At 40.7% G+C, this 20,313-nt stretch overlaps 1 protein-coding gene across 5 annotated transcripts in view; it reads left to right on the plus strand.

The window, feature by feature from the left end:
* The first annotated feature begins 728 nt into the window (after window positions 1-728).
* Window positions 729-20,313, plus strand: part of LOC139411257 (oxoglutarate dehydrogenase a) — a 79,839-nt gene continuing 60,254 nt past the window's right edge. For 2 of the 5 annotated variants that reach the window (XM_071157310.1, XM_071157307.1), the window contains exons 1-2: window positions 738-860; window positions 16,398-16,782. In XM_071157310.1, coding sequence (XP_071013411.1) covers window positions 16,558-16,782 — 225 coding nt within the window. In that variant the 5' untranslated portion in view covers window positions 738-860; window positions 16,398-16,557. Of the gene's footprint in view, window positions 961-16,397; window positions 16,783-20,313 lie in introns of all 5 variants that reach the window. The other 3 variants (XM_071157308.1, XM_071157312.1, XM_071157309.1) reach the window with 3 other exon arrangements.

The following is a 20,313-nucleotide window of genomic DNA, read 5'->3' on the forward strand; positions in this document are numbered from 1 at the left end:
AGCTCTGAGACATAATTTTGTAGAGGCACAGATCTGGAGAAGGGTACCAAAAAAATATTCCAGATGTTCAACCATCGCTGCAGCACTCCACCAATCAGGACTTTACAGTAGAGTGGCCAGACTGAAGCCACTCCTCAGTAAAAGGCACGTGACAGCCCGCTTGGAGTTTGCCAAAAAACACCTAAAAGGACTGACCATGAAAAACAAGATTCTCTGGTCTGATGAAACCAAGATGGAACTCTTTTGTCTGACTGCCAATCGTCACATTTGGAGGAAACCAGGCACTGATACCACATTTCATTGATCCACAATCCATAGGTAATGCTGTTCAGTGCAAAATGAATGTCATTACGAACAAAATTCTGACCGGGGAGTATATTTTCCCACATCAACAGTCCCGCAATAAGAGCTACAACGCTAATATTTGTGTAAATTGTTCACAGTTGTGTTCTGTGGGTGTCACTGAGTAGAAAGATAACTATTTTCATTGAGTCACAATCCATAGGTAAGGTTGTGCAGTGAAATAGTATGCCCACAATGCAAATCTGAAGTCACAGCCACAGTGTGATTTCTTTTGTCAAATTAACTAATTATATTTTGTTGAATTTATATAACACTCCAACCTTGTTCAGCATATTCTAGTCCAAATATGGAATGATTCCACTTTTTCTAATCATTTGCATCACTTTCTTTGAGGAACTTTTATTTTGAAGGTAAACCGCAAATTGCACAACTGTGGCCAATCCTCATTGTGGCTAGCTTCACATAGGTGTCTCGACTCTCACACCGCAGTTGCTTTTGGTGTTGCTACTCGCTGTCATTTCCATTAAGACAGAGGGCAACGCGGCAGAACAGAGTTGGTGAGCCGTGATTTAAATCTTTAAACGTCTGGATATTTGAATTAAGTGCTTTTGTTGCTTGAAAGAGGAACATTGTCGGCCCGGCAGTCACTGCCATAAAGTACGTTAGCTTAACTAACGTTAGCGTTTCTCGGGGAGTTGGCTAGCTAGCTAACGTTAGCTAAACTAGCGAATCAAAAGAGACTAGCAAAGTCATATTTTTTCCCACATTTTCCAATTGTATCTTTTAATTAGAAACATTCACGCGTTATGTTTTTTGGTCAGTCATAGTAGATAACAAACGTTAATAGTTAGTGGCTACAACCTTGCTAGGTAACGACGTTGGTTAGCTAGCGTAGTAGCTGGATAGTTAGCAAGCTAGCTATCTGGTGTGAGTGATAATGTAATTGAAGCAGGTCCTTCCCCTTTGTTTAATAGCTTAGTCAAGTTATCTAGTAGACTATATAGCTCATATGAAGTTACAGACCAACAGTTGTGAGAATAAAACAGTTTCTAGCTTGTTAGCTAGAAATATTTTTGGAAACCAACGTCTAAAGGATAAAGTGATTGACGTTTTGCAGGACGACTGGTACATGAGGTCTGGTCCTATTTTTAACCGGGAATTCGTTTAGAGAACCAGTGGGCTCCTCAGAAAAGAACTTGGGCGGGTTCGCATTGGGCGATGAAGGGGAGTGGAGAATGTTTGAAGTATGGTAACCTATGCGGTTCCACAAAAGCGCTAACATCCGGTTTTCAGGGTTGCTGTCAGAGATACATTTGAGGAGATGGGGAAACTTGATTTAAATCATACAAAAGCCCCCGCCCCGTTGTGTACTTTGCCCATGCGTCGGCCACGGGCTGAGCGGTGCATTCTGGGATATTCCGAGACAAGGCGAGCTCTCGTTCAAGGAAGGAATGGCAGTCAATTGGGCGTGACATTACCTACTTTTGAGAAAAATGGGCAGGTTTCTTGATCCATAGTCTGACTTTGAGAAGTGAGTGCGTGACGACGTTCTTATCAACAAGTGACGCAGCATGACAATGTGAACGCGATTGATCAACAGTCTGCTAGCTGAGGCGTTATGTTCCTCCTGTCATATCCAATGTGATATCTATCTCATTTCTCTAATATCTCTAAGTATTTTACAACTTCCGTTTCCACTGAAAAACGGAAGTAGGGACTCTGCGCAGGCGTCATTCTACACTTGCTTATTCTTGCTGGCTTCTCAGAGGTCATAGCAAGACCTTGCAAGAATAAAGCGCTGACCTTGGCGATTTCCCTTCAAAATATAAGTCACGCAAAGATGATTAAAAAATATATACAAGTGGTCGACAACATTTTATTAGGAAATGTTAGCAGACTTGAAATGTTGTTTAACAATATCAAAGTGAATAGCCATAATAGCACAAATAATATTAGAACATTGACATTATATTTTAACAGCATTAAAATGAAAGATTACTGGAGTTATGGTAACAGTAATTAAAATAACAAAACATGATGTATAATACATTTTAAATCCCATTGTTATTTAGCCCATTTGTATTACACTATGTTCAGTATGTTTTTCATTTTGGGCCTGCACGTTAACACTAGAAGCTTATTACTTAAAATAGATCAATTGAAAGTGTGTTCACAGCTCCAATCCAGATGTGTTGGTCATTACTGAGACGAGTGTATTGAATACTGACGTTAACCTTTCTGGTTATAACCTTTTTCGGCAAGACAGATCTTCCAAATGTGGGGGAGCGGCAATCTTTACCAAGGATCACCTTCAGTGCTCGGTTGTCTCAACCAAGTCTGTACACTAAAAATGTGATTAGCTGGTTTTATGCATTAAACTTTCAAATAACTTATCTGTTGCTGGGTGCTATCGTCCTCCATCAGCACTGGCCTGTACTCTATCTGCCCTAAGCTCTATCCTGGCCCCTTACACAAAGTCTGAATTTGTTCTGCTTGGTGACTTAAACTGGGACATGCTTAAACCACCTGACCAAGTCTTAAAGCAATGGGACTCCCTGAATATTTCTCAGTTTATTACCAATCAAATCAAAGTTTATTTGTCACGTGTGCTGAATACTACCGGTGTAGACCTTACAGTGAAATGCTTACTTACAGGCTCAAACCAATAGTGCGACAAAAAGGTGGGTGTGGGTGTAAGTAAAGAAATAAAAGAACAGTAAAAAGACATTTGAAAATAACAGTAGCAAGTCTACATACAGACACCGGTTAGTCAGGCTTATTGAGGTAGTATGTGCATGTAGGTATGGTTAATGTGACTATGCATACATGATGAACAGAGCGTAGCAGTAGCATAAAAAGGGTGGTTGGCTGGTGGTGGGACACTGCCGATAGCCCGGTTAGCCAATGTGCGGGAGCACTGGTTGGAGCACTGGTTGACTCCAAAAACTCATAAAAGGCTACTCACTCGCAGATGTTTTTGCACAGCTTTGACAGTGCTACGTTAGCTTTTTTGACACACAAAGACGCAAACAGCGTTCCGTAGTATATATGTTGTGAAGCTAATAGAAGTGACACTGTTACTGTCTAACTCCGGTAGGGCAACATCTGAAAAATAGCCCAGTTGGTAGTGTGGTACCGGTGCTCGACCAGTTGGGGAAAACCAACATCACCTACGACAGAGAACGGTTGATTGTCAAGGGCATGAATTCCATTATGTTGGCTTTAATGGATTTCGCCTTTGAGTTGTCTCGCTGAAATTTTATTTTTCAAATGACTGCTCGATCCACACAGCAGACATTGTGTGGACTAGGAATGCTGTGTTGCACATGCAGCGCAACATTTTACGTGCTGTTATTACGTCATGTACCAACGTTATATAGGTTTACATGGCAGCTGGGACATCTGTTTTTATCATCGGCCGATACCGATTTTGGCATTTTTAGCTATTATTGGCCAATTCCAATATGTTCACCGATTTATTTATTTTTTTAACATTTTTTTTTTATCATGCATCCCTAATATTTTTATTGGACATATAAAGAAATACAAATTGAACAGATACATAATTTTATACCCTATACTTGTGGAAACACCTCACTCCCCCTAACAACAAAAGCAGCATACAATTGTCTATAATAGTACATAAATATACAATCGCAGTCAAAAGTTTAGACAACTTTTTTTTTTTTTTAAATTAGTTTTTTTTTTTTTTACCATTTTCTACATTGTAGAATAATAGTGAAGACATCAAAACTATGAAATAACACATGGATCCCTGTAGTAACCCATAAGTGTTTAACACGTCTAAATATATTTGAGTGTTTCCAAAGTAGCCACCCTTTGCCTTGACAGCTATGCACACTCTTGGCATTCTCTCAACCAGCTTTATGAGGAAGTCCGTTTTCAACAGTCTTGAAGGAGTTCCCACACATGCTGAGCACTTGTTGGCTGCTTTTCCTTCCCTCTGCAGTCCAACTCATCCCAAACCATCTCAATTGGTTTGAGGTCGGGTGATTGTGAAGACCAGGTCATCTGATGCAGCACTCCATCACTCTCCTTGGTCAAATAGCCCTAATACAGCCTAGGGGTGTATTTTGGGTCATTGTCCTGTTGAAAAACAAATGATAGTCCCACCAAGTGCAAAAACCAGATGGGATGGCGTATCGCTGTAGAATGCTGTGGTATCCAGGCTGGTTAAGTGTGCCTTGAATTCTAAATAAATCAGTGTCACCATTACACCACCTCCTCCATGCTTCACAGTTGGAACCACACATGCGAAGATCACCTGTTCAGCTACGGTGCATCTCACAAAGACACGGCGGTTGGAACCAAAAATCTCAAATTTGGACTCATCAGACCAAAGAACAGATTCTCCCTGAACAGTTGATGTTGAGATGTGTCTGTTAGTTGAACTCTGAAGCATTTATTTGGGTTGCAATTGCTGAGGCTGGTAACTCTAATGAACTTATCCTCTGCAGCAGAGGTAACTCTGGGTCTTTTCTGTGGCGGTCCAGTTTCATCATGAGACCCAGTTTCATAATAGCTAGCGTTTGATGGTTTTTGCGACTGCACTTGAAGAAACTTTCAAAGTTCTTGACATTTTTCACATTGACTGACCATGTCTCAAAGTAATGATGGACTGTCATTTCTCTTTGCTTATTTGAGCTGTTCCTGCCATAACATGGGCTTGGTCTTTTACCAAATAGCACTATCTTCTGTATACCAACCCTACTTTGTCACAACACAACGGATGGGCTCAAACGCATTAAGAAGGAAAGAAATTCCACAAATTAACTTTTAACAAGGCACACTTGTTAATTGAAATGCATTCCAGGTGACTACCTCATGAGGCTGTTTGAGAGAATGCCAAGTGTGTGCTAAGCTGTCATCAAGGCAAAGGGTGGCTACTTGAAAGAATCACATAAATAAAATATATTTTGATTTGTTTAACACTTTTTTTTTTTGGTTACTACATGATTCATTCATATGTAATTTCATTGTTTTGATTTCTCTATTAAATGTTATTTGTGGAATTTCTTTCCTTATTGTGGTTGGGCCAATCAGTTGTGTTGTAGGGTAGGGATGGAATACAGAAGAGCCCAATTTGGTTATAGACCAAGTCCATATTATAGCAAGAACCGCTCAAATAACAGAAACTCCGACCGCTTTCCACCGCTGGAGAAAGTGCATTTGTTATAAAATATCATTTTTATTAGTGTTGCACCTCAACCATCCTATTTATGCTATTTGTATTCCTCCGCCAGTTTTGATCCTTGAATTGGACACACAGACCAGTTCCCTACATCCTCCCACTGCCACGAACTCCTCCATGTTTCGAGTAATCCTCTAATCAATTGGTTATCTTGGATTGAGCAGATAATCCAGATATCTTGGATTGAACTCCATAAAAGACAACTCTACCATTCCAATTTACAATATCGTTTAAAAACAAAGTTTTTTAAAACATCTTTCCATAAATAGTTTTTTTTCAACCAGCACATTTGAGTTCAACCATAATATTTGTTATCTTTTCAGGGGGGTGAAATTGTAACCAGCTCTTCAATGCTTGTTTGAAAAGGAGAGATTTTGTAAAGGTTTCATTTTCAATTAATCGAAAATGAGACGTGGTAAGCGGCACAAAAGGGCAATTTTTAAACAATGGATTATTTCTCTTAGTTATCTACTTGAGAACCATTTTGGTTTCAAGTAAAACTTTTGTGTAAGTGAAGCTTTTTAGAGGTTTATTGCTTTTATATTTAATAATCTCAACCCACCCATTTCATATTCATTATAGATAGGCACGCTCTTGTCTGGTTTAGCATCCCAGTTGAAGCGAAATATTTTTTACTCGTGTGATTGGAAAACGAATCATCAGGAGTAGGCAGCGCCATAAGTGAGTAATCCGCGTTATGATATGACTAAGGAGTTAATCTGTGTAATTTTTCCATAAATAGACAGGTATTTAACTCTCCATGGTTGCAGGATCTTGTTTATTGAAATTCATTGTGGAGCGCTCATTTATATATCTTGTGATATGAATACCAAGTATGTCTACTTCACCATTTTATAGGTAAACTGCAGGGTAATGCAAAAGTTTTATTTTTTAAAGATCCAATACGTAATATTGTACACTTATCATAATTAGGTTTTAGTCCAGAGAGTACAGAAAAATGATCTAGATCTTCATTGAGACATTGCAGGGATCTAGCTTGCGGACGTAATATAAAACTTGGGTCATCAGCATACATGGACACCTTCTGTTTTTAAGCATTGGATTTCTAATCCTCTACAGTTATATGATCTGATTTGAATAGCTAAAATTTGGATGGCCATAACGAATAGATATCGTGACCCTTGTTTAACTTCTCTTGACAATTCAAAACTCTAAGAAGTAGCCGCTATTTATTGTTTTATGCCTGGGGTTGCTAATGCGTTACTTTAACCCATTTGAATAAGAAACTCACTGAAATGGAAAAAATCCAAGCATTTATATATAAAATCCATTCTTGCTTTATCGAAAGGCCAGTTTTTTTTTTAGATGGAATTTGATATTTTATATTTGCCATCCGGGTCTTGTTTTAATAATAGTGAAATCAGACCTTCCTTCTGAGTTCCTGACAGGCTACCATTTCTAAAGGCGTAGTTAAAACATACTAATCATTGGGCTTTGAGTATATCAAATGCTTGACATACCTGTACTGGTATTCAATCAAGCCCTGGTGTTTTTCTAGACTTAAAGCCTCAAAGTTATTCCTCTAGTTTTGCCTTCACACAGATCTTTTTGTGCATTTGTTAATGTTTTTTTTGGGGGGGTTCCTTACCGTAATCGTCATTGAAAGGATGAGACTGAAAGGGAACATCTGCTTAAAATACTTAGATTCCTCTTTTAAAATTTAATTAGGAGAATCATAGATGACTGTCTTTGACTAGTTTCTGCAAATAATTTTTGGTAGCGTTCCTGTGTTGGAGATCCTAGAAGAATTTGGTGCTTTTTTTGTATTTGTTTTGTATTTTTGTAATAGATTACATTAGATCGTTACTCAATAAGTTCCTCCAGTTCTTTTTGTTTTTCCTCTAATTTGTTTTGTATCTCAAAAGTACCTTTTTTCATTTCTATTTACCTGTGCTATTAGTTAATGTATTTCCCTTTAGTCTTGTCTCTTAAGCCAGAAACTGCTTTTTTTTTTATCATTGATGAATATTGAAATGAATGACCTCTGAAGGTACATTTAAAGGTACCCCCAAACAAGGGGATTTGCTGAACATAAACTCAGCAAGAAAAAGTAACATCCTCTCACTGTCAACTGCATTTATTTTCAGCAAATTTAACATGTGTAAGTATTTGTATGAACATAAGATTCAACAACTGAGACATCAATTTAACAAGTGGCACAGACGTGTGACTAACTGAAATGTAATGTGTCCCTGAACAAAGGGGGGTAACTGTCAGTATCTGGTGTGGCCACCAGCTGCATTAAGTACTGCAGTGCATCTCCTCAAGGACCGCACCAGATTTGCCAGTTCTTGCTGTGAGATGTTACCCCACTAAGGCACGTGCAAGTTCCCGTATATTTCTGGGGGGAATGGCCCTAGCCCTCACACTCCGATCCAACAGGTCCCAGACGTGCTCAATGTGATTGAGATCCGGACTCTTCACTGGCCATGGCGGAACACTGTCATTCCTGTCTTGCAGGAAATCACGCACAGAACGAGCAGTATGGCTGGTGGCATTGTCATGCTGGAGGGTCATGTCAGGATGAGCCTGCAGGAAGTGTACCACATGAGGAAGGAGAATGTCTTCCCTGTAATGCACAGCGTTGAGATTGCCTGCAATGACAACAAGCTCAGTCCAATGATGCTGTGACACACTACCCCAGACCATGACAGACCCTCCACCTCCAAATCGATCCCGCTCCAGAGTACAGGCCTCGGTGTAACGCTCATTCCTTCGATGATGAACGCGAATCTGGCCATCACCCCTGGCGAGACAAAACCGCAACTCATCAGTGAAGAGTGCTTTTTGCCAGTCTTGTCTGGCGTTTGTTCCCATAGGTGACATTGTTGCCGGTGATGTCTGGTGAAGACCTGCCTTACAACAGGCCTACAAGCCCTCAGTCCAGCCTCTCTCAGCCTATTGTGGACAATCTGAGCACTGATCTGAGCACAGTAGAAAGGCCTCTTTTAGTGTCATATGTTTTCATAACTGAGACCTTAATTGCCTACCGTCTGTAAGCTGTTGGTGTCTTAACGACCGTTCCACAGGTGCATGTTCATTAATTGTTTATGGTTCATTGAACAAGCATGGGAAACAGTGTTTTAAAACCCTTTGCAATGAAGATCTGTAAAGTTATTTGGATTTTTACAAACTATCTTTGAAAGACAGGGTCCTGAAAAAATGAGATTTATTTTTTTGCTGAGTTTATATTGTACCGAAAAAAAATGCAGTTATAAATGATTTTGTCCTAGTTAAGAATAAATTGTCCTCGAGTAGACTTTCTTTAAATGTCCGATATCCCCGTCCGCGTGGAATTTCTGTGAGTTATGTGAAGGCCAATTAGATGATGATCAGATTGCATGCTCTCCTATCAATACTTTTTTTAAATTTTAAAGAATGAGAAAGAGACAAGGAGGTAGTCAATCGGTCTAGCTTGATCAAGTCTCCATGTATATCAAGTTAAACTTATCAAATCAATGTTTATTTGTCACGTGCGCTGAGTACAACAGGTAGACCTTACAGTGAACACAATGCAAATAGTCCGGGAAGCCATTTGATTACCTGTTCAGGAGTCTTATGACTTGGGGGTAAAAACTGTTGAAGCCTTTTTGTCCAAGACTTGGCACTCCGGTCCTGCTTGCCATGCAGTAGTAGAGAGAACAGTCTATGACTGGGGTGGCTGGGGTCTTTAACAATTTTTAGGGCCTTCCCCTGACACTGCCTGGTGTAGAGGTCTTGGATGGCAGGCAGCTTAGCCCCAGTGATGTACTGGGCCGTACGCACTACCCTCTATAGTGCCTTGCGGTCAGAGGCTGAGCAATTGCCGTACCAGGCAGTGATGCAACATGCAAAATCTTTTTTGTTTCCTGAGGGGAATAGGCTTTGTTGTGCCCTCTTCACAACTGTCTTGGTATTTTTGGATCATTCTAGTTTGTTGTTGATGTGGACACCAAGGAACATGAAGCTCTCAACCTGCTCCACTACAGCCCCGTCGATGAGAATGGGGGTGTGCTCGGCCCTCCTTTTCCTGTAGTCCACAATCATCTTCTTAGTCTTGGTTACGTTGAGGGATAGGTTGTTATTCTTGCACCACCCGGCCAGGTCTCTGACCTCCTCCCTATAGGCTGTCTCATTGTCGGTGATTAGGCCTACCACTGCTGTGTCGTCTGCAAATTGGTGTTGGTTGTCCCTGGCCATGCTGTCGTGGGTGAACAGGGAGTACAGAAGGGGACTGAGCACGCTCCAGTGTTGAGGATCAGCGTGGCAGATGTGTTGCTACCTACCCTCACCACCTGGGGTTGGCCCGTCAGGAAGTCCAGGATCCAGTTGCAGAGGGAGGTGTTTAGTCCCAGGATCCTTAGCTTAGTGATGAACTTTGAGGGCACTATGGTGTTGAACGCTGAGCTGTAGTCAATGAATAGCATTCTCACGTAAGTGTTCCTTTTGGCAAGGTGGGAAAAGGCAGTGTGGAGTGCAATAGAGATTGCGTCATCTGTGGATCTGTTTGGCTGTAATGTAATTTGGGATGCGGTCTAGGGTTTCTGGGATAATGGTGTTGATGTGAGCCATTACCAGCCTTTCAAAGCACTTCATGGCTACGGACGTGAGTGCTACGGGTCTGTAGTCATTTAGGCCGGTTACCTTTGTGTTCCTGGGCACAGGGACTATGGTGGTCTGCTTGAAACATGTTGGTATTACAGACTCAATCAGGGACATGTTGAAAATGTCAGTGAAGACACCTGCAATTTGGTCAGCACATGCCCGGAGCATACGTCCTGGTAATCCGTCTGGCCCCGCAGCCTTGTGTATGTTGATCTGTTTTAAGGTCTTACTCACGTTAGCTATGGAGAGCTGTGATCACACAGTCATTCGGAACAGCTGATGCTCATGCATGCCTCAGTGTTTCTTGCCTCGAATCGAGCATAGAAGGGATTTAGCTCATCTGGTAGGCTCGTGTCACTGGGCAGCTCTCGGCTATGCTTCCCTTTGTAGTATGTAATAGTTTGCAAGCCCTGCCACATAAGACGAGCGTCGGAGCCGGTGTAGTATGATTCAATCTTAGCCCTGTATTGACGCTTTGCCTGTTTGGTGGTTTGTCGCAGGTCATAGCAGGATTTCTTGTAAGCTTCCGAGTTAGTCCTTCACCTTGAAAGCGGCAGCTCTACCCTTTAGCTCAGTCCGAATGATAACTGTAATCCATGGCTTTTGGTTGGGGTATTTACGTACAGTCCCTGTGGGGACGATGTCCTCGACGCATTTATTGATAAAGCCAGTGACTGATGTGGTGTACTCTTCAATGCCATCGGAAGAATCCCGGAACATGTTCCAGTCTGTGATGGCAAAACAGTCCTGTCGTTTAGCATCTGCTTCATCTGACCACTTTTTTTTTTATAGACCGAGTTACTGGTGCTTCCTGCTTTAATTTTAGCTTGTAAGCAGGAATCAGGAGGATAGAGTTGTGGTTGGATTTACCAAATGGAGGGTGTGGGAGAGCTTTGTACGCATCTCTGTGTGGAGTACAGGTGATCTAGAATTTGTTTCCCTCTGTTTGCACATTTAACATGTTATGGAAATTTGGTAGAACTGATTTAAGTTCCTCTGCATTAAAGTCTCCGGCCACTAGGAGCTCTGCCTCTGAGTGGTTTCCTGTTTGCATTCAGTCAGCTGTATAAGGAAATAAGCAGTCTTCGTGCCAGCATCTGTTTGTGGTGGTAAATAAACAGCCACGAAAAGTATAGCTGAGCACTCTCTAGGCAAGTAGTGTGCCGGCAAGTTATCACAATATACTCTACTTCAGGCGAGCAACATCTAGAGACTTCCTTAGATTTCGTGCACCAGCTGTTGTTTACAAATATGCACAGACCACCCCCCTCCCACCCTGTCTTACCGGAGTGTGCTGTTCTATCTTCCCGGTGCAGTGTCTCCTGATAGCTGAAAATCCATGTTGTCATTCAGCCACGATTCCGTGACACATAGGATATTAGTTTTTGATGTCCCGTTGGTAGGATAATCGTTTTCGTACCTTGTCTAATTTATTGTCCAATGATTTGCTTGTTGGCGAGTAGTATTGACGGTAATGGCAGCTGTCCCACTCGCCTTCTCCGGGTTCTGACCAGGCTCTATGTCCTCTGTACCTGCGTCGCTTCCTCTTGCAAATAACGGGGATGTCGGCCCTGTGGGGTGGAGTCGTGTTAATCCAGAATTGTCTTGCTGAGTTTTGTAAACGTTGATTTTAAATGTTTGCAATTTCTGCTCGGCATCAGACTAAGTTTGTGCTTCAGTTGTACTTCTAAACTCAATTCACAACAATTCACAAATTGCATTCTATCAGCAGACGGGGCTCTGAATGATGTGTAGCTAGCTACTTTTCACCGTTATTTTTCTTGTGTAGCCAGACTATCTTTCTCAGGTAAATTGCAAGATTAACTTTAAGCAAAACATTAGGAAATGTAGCTTTCTTTGATAGGCCTAAACATTAGAAATGTGATAGCAATGCATCAATTTTGAAAAAAAATGCTTTTTCATTGTAAGCTCATTCACTTACCAGCAACTCCAGACTCCACAAAGACACAGGTTGTAGACATGCTGCTGGAGAGCCATTAATGCGTCAAATCATTGTTCATTTGCATATTATCTCTCATTCACATTCGCTTGTAAATGTCCAAAATCACCAAAGAATTACATTTAAATAGCTTCTACTTATAGGTATAACTTTATGAGCTGGATTCCCTCGTTAGCATATCAAACTAACAACCTCCTTGGAAATTTGCTATTGTGCTAATTTTGTTAGCATTCTGGTAATAGATGCCCAACGGGCTTGTTGGCATTTTTTGGGCGCCCCCTTGTGTACTAAGCTGGTAATAGTGTAAATCCCTTGGTGGTATTACGATGCCCAATCCTAGTATTAAAGAGCTGAAAGGTATAGACATTTTTGTCTGTTTAAGAAACACACTTTTTTACCGAAACACATCAATTTATAGAGTGGAAACTAGAGGTTGACCGATTATGATTTTTCAACGCCGATAACGATGATTGGAGGACCAAAAAAAAAACGATACAGATTAATCGACCAATTTATTAAAAAATATTACATTTTATTTAATTTATTTGTAATGACAATTACAACAATACTGAATGAACACTTATTTTAATATAATACATCAATAAAATCAATTTAGCCTCAAATAAATAATGAAACATGTTCAATTTGGTTTAAATAATGCAATAACAGTGTTGGAGAAGAAAGTAAAAGTGCAATATGTGCCATGTAAAAAAGCTAACATTTTTGTTCCTTGCTCAGAACATGAGAACATATAAAGTGGTGGTTCCTTTTAACATGAGTCTTCAATATTCCCAGGTGATAAGTTTTAGGTTGAAGTTATTATAGGGCTATTTCTCTACTATTTGTATTTCATTAACATTTGACTATTGGATGTTCTTATAGGCACTTTGGTATTGCCAGTGTAACAGTATAGCTTCTGTCCCTCTCCTCGCTCCTCCCTGGGCTCAAACCAGGAACACAACGACAACAGCCACCCTCGAAGCAGCGCTACCCATCGCTCCACAAAAGCCGCAACCCTTGCAGAGCAAGGGGAACAACCACTCCAATTCTCAGAGCGAGTGACGCTTTAAACGCTATTAGTGTGGACCTCGCTAACTAGCTTGCCATTTCACATCGGTTACACGAGCCTAATCTCGGGAGTTGATAGGCTTGAAGTCATAAACAGCTTCTGGCAAACGCACAAAAGTGCTGTTTGAATGAATGCTTACGGGCCTGCTGGTGCCTTCCATCGCTCAGTCAGGCTGCTCTATCAAATCATAGACTTAGTTATAACATGATAACACACAGAAATACAAGCCGTAGGTCATTAATATGGTAAATTCTGGAAACTATCATCTCAAAAACAAGATGTTTATTCTTTCAGTGAAATACATAACCGTTCCGTATTTTATCTAACGGGTGGCATCCATAAGTCTAAATATTCCTGTTACCTTCAATGTTATGTCATAATTACGTAAAATTCTGGCAAATTAGGCGGCCCAAACTGTTGCATATACACTGACTCTGCGTGCAATGAACGCAAGAGAAGTGAGACAATTTCACCTGGTTTATATTGCCTGCTAACCTTGATTTCTTTTAGCTAAATATGTAGGTTTAAAAATATATACTTCTGTGTTTTGATTTTAAAGGCATTGATGTTTATGGTTAGGTACACATTGGAGCAACATTTGCCACATCAATTATATGCAACGCAGGACACGCTAGATACTACACATGGTTGACGATATTACTAGTTTAACTAGTGATTATGATTGATTTTTATAAGATAAGTTTAATGCTAGCTAGCAACTTACCTTGGCTTATTGCATTCGCATAACAAGCAGTCTCCTCGTGGAGTGCAATGAGAGGCAGGTGGTTAGAGCGTTGGACTCATTAACTGTAAGGTTGCTAGATTGAATCCCCCGAGTTGACTGTGGAAATCTGTCGTTCTGCCCCTGAACGAGGCAGTTAACCCACCGTTCCTAGGCCGTCATTGAAAATAAGAATGTGTTCTTAACTGACTTGCCTAGTTAAATAAAGATGTAAAAAACAACAAAATGGCCAAATCAGTTTCCAAAAATACCGATTTCCGATTGTTATGAAAACTTGAAATCGGCCCTAATTAATTGGCCATTCCCATTTAATCGGTCGACCTCTAGTAGAAACTCTTAATTTGGCTATAATACATAGGCCAACACCAATCACCCACAACCAACTATCTTATCCTTTCCCTTGCCTTGCAGGTAGCCAACCGCATGTTACAACACAGTAAAATGCAACAGCAACAAACCATATATTCAGAGTCCATTTTGCCAAATTGACTGCTTTTCAGCTGATTTCCCACCCTTTATGGGCCACCTAGGGGTGAGTTCAATTCCATCATTAGTTGTGCTTTTAAATGGACACTAGGTGGGGTAGTTGTTCCAAGTTAAATGTTTTTTTTTCATACTGTAATTGAGCGATCTTAGCTGTCAGCTTGTAAATATTTTTGCCAATTTACCTTCACCTTGTGCAGAGCTAGGGGTTGGAAACGCATGCTGGTGGAATTAGATTGCTTTAGCCACAGTCATGGAGTTCGCTAAATATTTTCATAAAGAAACTGATAAAACACACAGGTGTTATATCAAGGTGACCTTACAAAGTTGAGGACAAAGAGCAAGAGTGTCCACAACTAAAGAATCATTGTGGGATCTGAAAAGACACTTATCCCAAAAGTATGATGGTCTACTTACTACCTGCGCATGCTAAAATAAATTAGGTGGGTAGATAATTGTCATTGTAGCAACGATTTTTATAAACAAACGTTTTGTTCTATTATCTATACAATAGGCCATTATTGATTTTGGTCCATTAGACCTGGCGTATTCCCACGTTCAAGGAGATTTCTGTTTTGATTGAGTTATTTTGCCTAAAAACCTTTTTTAGACCTACCTATAGAAAAATAATCTTCATATTTGCCTAGCCTGGTTGGCAAAAATGGTGTTACACATCCCCAGTGGCTCTGCAAGTGTGGAGAGGATATTCTCCGCTGCTGGCCGGCTCTCCAGGCACCATCGCATTAGCCTGAAGCCACAGACTGGCAAAACCTGTGTTTCTAAAAATGAATTCAAAGGCATCAACAAGTTATTTTTTGTTGAATTTGTATTTAATTATATTTAAATACAGAGCCTATATGCACAATTTTCACACAAAAAAATACCTTTTAAAAATATTTATCGCTTATCATATACTTTAAATTATTCTTTATGATAACTAGTATAAAATATATCGATAAATTGTGCACATTTTCCATAATTTTCACCCTAATTATTAATTTACAAAGCACACAGGTCAAGAATTTTATTCTGAAGGATTCTAAAAATCCATGACCCGGAAGTACTTATTATTCTCGCCTGCTTCACAGTGGTCCTGCTATGTTAGGTTACAAGTATGGATATGCTCAAAACATAGGTGTAGCTTCAGGAAGGGATACATGTTCTTGTAGATACAGGAAGACCACATATATTGTTAAAATGGGTTCTTAACTACCTTTTTTTGTTTACACATAACATGTTCTCTCCAGCTATTTCCATACTAGCTAACATGATATCTAACTTGTCAAGAAGTAGCAAGCTAGCTAAGCATGCAGCTAGCTTGTCACTCATGTGTGCAGGTTCCTGTATTTCATTTGAGGTGGGAGTAGTTGCCTCAATTTTATGATGAAAATAAGCAGGCAGATTCATTTTACACTGACTGATTACCCTTCCATCAATTTATCCTGCTTATGATAAGACAAACATATCAGTTTCTGTCTAGAATAACACACTTTAGCGATCAGATAAACATAAGAATCCCTGTGTCCTTCATAGCCCACCCGCATATTACTATTTTTTACACAACTCACTGCTTAAATTGGCCATGTATTATTGCAAATGCCCAACAGTTCACATCCAGCTGCACCGGCATAGTTGAGCCCAACCTGTGTGTTGTCATGAGTAATGAAGATTCTGATGCTACAAAACACATACTAGACTAACATTGCCAACACTCGCATTAACCAGAGCGCTCAGTCATCTCTTTGACCACAGTAAAGCAAACATAACACAGTTCAACATTGTGCATGCAGTATTCACATCCCTGGAGGATCAGTGATGACACTCATTAAATAGTACTTTCATTCCCTTAAAACCAATAATGCAATTTAATATTGACAGTTGTCATTACTCTGTGTATATGCAGGTGCTGGCTGTGACAAGTTTGCTTTACCCTGTTTTTTTTTATGCATCAGGCTGTCCCTTTCACTCTGTTAACTCATTACACATTGCCTATATAATCACACAACCTCTCAATCTTTTTCAGGTTAGGAAACAAACACCGCTGACAAGTGAAAACCAAAGGCCCCCTGGAAAAAGTTTTCCTGTGGATCATTTGACTGCAGTTTGGTTGAAGTGAAAGGAGTCTCCATCCCACTCTGTGATTGTTTTGGAGAGACAGGCGAGTTGTGTGCTAAAGGACTGCGATGCATCGCTTAAGGACTTGCGCTGCCCGGCTGCGGCCGCTGACAGCCTCTCAGACTGCTCAGAACTTTTCACAGCAGAGGCGTGTGGCCGTACCAAGGACTTTTCAGCCATTTAGGTGCTACACCGCGCCTGTGGCTGCCGAGCCTTTCCTCAATGGAACAAGCTCCAATTATGTGGAGGAGATGTACTATTCATGGCTAGAGGACCCCAAGAGTGTTCATAAGGTAAGGCCCTTTACCCCCGGAGGAGTGGGGTGTTCTCAGGGCGTCCAGCTCCTACAGAGTGAGATCTTCCTGCACTTTCTGTCTCTGTGGGGGGGGGGGGGGGGGGGTTCTTTCGCGGTGTGAAATTCATGGGTAGATGCAGCTTTGTTAACACATCGACAATTAGCCCAGCATATGTGACTCACCACCTGTATTCGGTCTTATGTAGCAACATTTGAATTTCAGTTTTTCTACATTGGATAAAAGTAGAAACTCAGAGCTACAAAATGGTTATCATACTCTACATTTGAGGAAACGATGGGAAATAAATTATGCTTTGAAAGCTGATCAACTCGTTACTGAGAGAACCGTCTTTCAATGTTTTGGTACTACTATTGGAGAGGAGAGCCCCTCTTTGTCTACACCCATTCAGCATTGTTCACACCCTCTCAAGCCTTAGCCACACTCATCTCTTTGAGGGTTGATCCCAGTTCTGTACAAACTTGCCAGCTACTTCCAGACATCTAAGAGAGAGAAAGAACAGCTCACTGAACATTACTCACTTTATCTGTGGTTTCACATTCAGAGCGCACACTGGACGCTCTGGCCAATAAGTAGGATTGTTCTAAGAGCTCTGACCTCACAACGACTGTCAAGCACCTAAGCTAACTGGCTGACATTTGCTAGCTACGTCCAGACACGTATGAGAGAACACCCCACCGTTTTACTCGCCCTAGCAGAGCTGGTTAGGCTTTTTTCATGTTATCCAGAGTGTTGGTGACTAACTGCTGTTGGCAACAATTGAAAAATGCTTTGTTGACGAAGTTCACTGACACCAGACATATTCAACGGGTGTTGTGCTTTCAAAAAGGCATCAGTTATTCTGCGCTCTGGCACACTGATGCGAGTCTTTTGTTAAGAAATTTAGCTAGATAGATAGCTAGCTAGGTAAACAATGAATCCCAATGCATGACGTAACGTTAGTTAGCAAGCCAGCCAGCTAATGTTAGCTAGCTAGCTTAACAGTACACTGTAACTTGAAATTAAAATACTTTGTCAAAATTAGTCAAGATATGTAGCTAGCTAGCTAAACAATGGACCGTAATCACAACTCATGACGTTACTACCCTGCATGAATGCAGGTAGCTAACCAACCAGATTCTATGGCTATAACTAGCTAAACAAATGTGTCTGAGATGCAAAGAATAAGATCATACACATAACGTTAGCTAGCGACCCAGCCAGCTAATGTTAATTTGTTAACAGTACACTTGAAATTAAACCACTTTCTGTCAAAATTAGAAACGTGAAATATCTGAATCTTACCAGTATACATCATGGTTGGACGCCTCTCCTGTGTGATGCCATGCATGGTTGCCTTAGTTTTACGATGTTATCCAGACTGTTGTTTTTTTCCATCTCCTTAGCTATCATACTCGATTTCCACTTTCAAAACTCGGTTCTCCAGAAAGTGGAGAGCATACACATAACGTTAGATAGCGAGCCAGCAAGCTAACCTTAGCTAGCTAACATTACACTTTAACTTGACATTAGGTTTAATGCAGTTTTGCAATGTGGAATCTCTTTTTTTTTTAAAGCTGCGTTTGACACGATTACCTATACATACTGACCAGCTCCAATAGACAGATGCGTGCTATGTGGCAGACCAATCCAAACTTAACTCTCGGCATGTCCAGCCCACACATCTCAGCCAATCATGGCTAGCGGGAAGGCTGCTCACTTTTTCTGTGGCCAACCAGCTAGGCTCTTAATGTAACCATTTTATTCGTATGTACCGATGGCATACAAGTTTGATATTAAAGGCCCAGTGCAGTCAGTGAACTTCATGTTTTTTTTAAATATATTTTCACACTGAGGTTGGAATAATGCTGGAAAATTGTGAACATAATGCCATTTTAGTGTAAGAGCTGTTCGAATAGACGGCCTGAAATGTCAGCCTACTTCGGTGGAATGGAGTTTTGGCGTTCCATGGTGACATCACCATGCAGGAAATTAGTTAAAGGTGAATTTTACCCTGGCTCTGCCATGGCATTTAGTCCCTACTAAATTAGCAACATTACGTTTTTGTAATTAACATCAACTTTATCCAAACCCCAAGCTGGAACGAGCGCATCTTCATTTCACTGGTAGAATTGGGAAGTTTTGACTTCCTGTGTATTCGTCTGTTCATAGCGATCCACAAAGTCCAGCATTCGTAGAAACGACATTGTTTACTTAAAACAGCCAACACGCAATAATCTCAGAACTTCTCTAGGCATTTTATACATTGTCATTTTGTAACTTATTTGTAATTATTTTACCGTTCTCTCTCACCAATTTTGTGATATCCAATTGGTAGTTTGTCTTGTCCCATCTCTGCAGCTCCCGTGCGGACTAGGGAGAGGCGAAGTTTGAGAGCCATGTGTCCTCCGAAACACGACCCTGCCAAGCCGCACTACTTCTTGACGCAACATTTGTTCCTTCTGGCTGCGCTAATTACAAATAAGCGCAAAAATTAGTTACCGTTCTACCAACCAGCGATTTACCCCAATGCTGCCAGTGGTTTTTCGGCTATCAAGAATGATGCTTATGGTGACCAAAGATTATCAGTAGTATTTTCAGGCTGAACAGATTTCGACGAGACCTGAAGTGATGCGGTGCCATTGTTTTCTCCCTTCGAAAAGAAGATTTTCAATTGCAGTAGAGGTAACATAACGTTAGCTGGACTAGGTACGTTAGCTAGCTAACGTTACAGTCCTGAAAGCCATCAGCTAAATCATATAGCTAGTTATCTTTTGAATACGCACTGAAAATCATTTTCTTGCATGCCATGGTAGCCACTTCTAGACTGGTAGCTAGCTAGGTACCTTCTGCAGAGTAAACATGTTTGTCTGTTCGTTCTACCTTTTGGGCTAACATTAGCTGATGTAAGCTAGCTAACGTTAGAAAATAAGAGTAACTCAATCTGGTAGCCATCTATTCCACACTTGTATGGAAAACGCTCTGTTACAAAAAATAGAATTGTCGAAATAGCTAACTCACCCTCGGTGTGTTGGTAGTAAAGATAAATAGCTATGGGTGGTAAGTTGGTTCTCAGCTGGCTAGCAATCTTTCTGCCAATGAAGTGATGCTAACTAACTGATAATATTGAAATGTTCATGTTCGGTGTGCTAAGATAGACAATTTAATAGAGATCAATACAATTAGTGGGGTGATTTAAATTGTGTTTTTGTTGTAGGTGGTACATCATTTGATTCCACCAGCATGTGTTTCCAACTGGGCAAAAATATTTACACGTTGACGACTAAGATAGCTCAATTACAGTAAGCATGGCATAAACATGAATTGGGAAGCTTTTGCATGGGTTTGTGTTGTGAGGTTACAGCTAGTTAGATGTAGCTTGAGGACCGTGTACCTTCCAGACTAATTTAGTCTACCCCTTTTCTCTTTTGACCTTTTCAAAAACTCTGGTTATCTGGAGTCCGTCCACGGGCCCTGCTGAAAAATGCCCCAAAGCGGCGTCATTTTTTGTAATTGAGTCTGAGGGAGGGG

The sequence above is a fragment of the Oncorhynchus clarkii genome, chromosome 6 (genome assembly GCF_045791955.1).
Source record: "Oncorhynchus clarkii lewisi isolate Uvic-CL-2024 chromosome 6, UVic_Ocla_1.0, whole genome shotgun sequence".
In the NCBI taxonomy this organism is placed as follows: domain Eukaryota; kingdom Metazoa; phylum Chordata; class Actinopteri; order Salmoniformes; family Salmonidae; genus Oncorhynchus; species Oncorhynchus clarkii.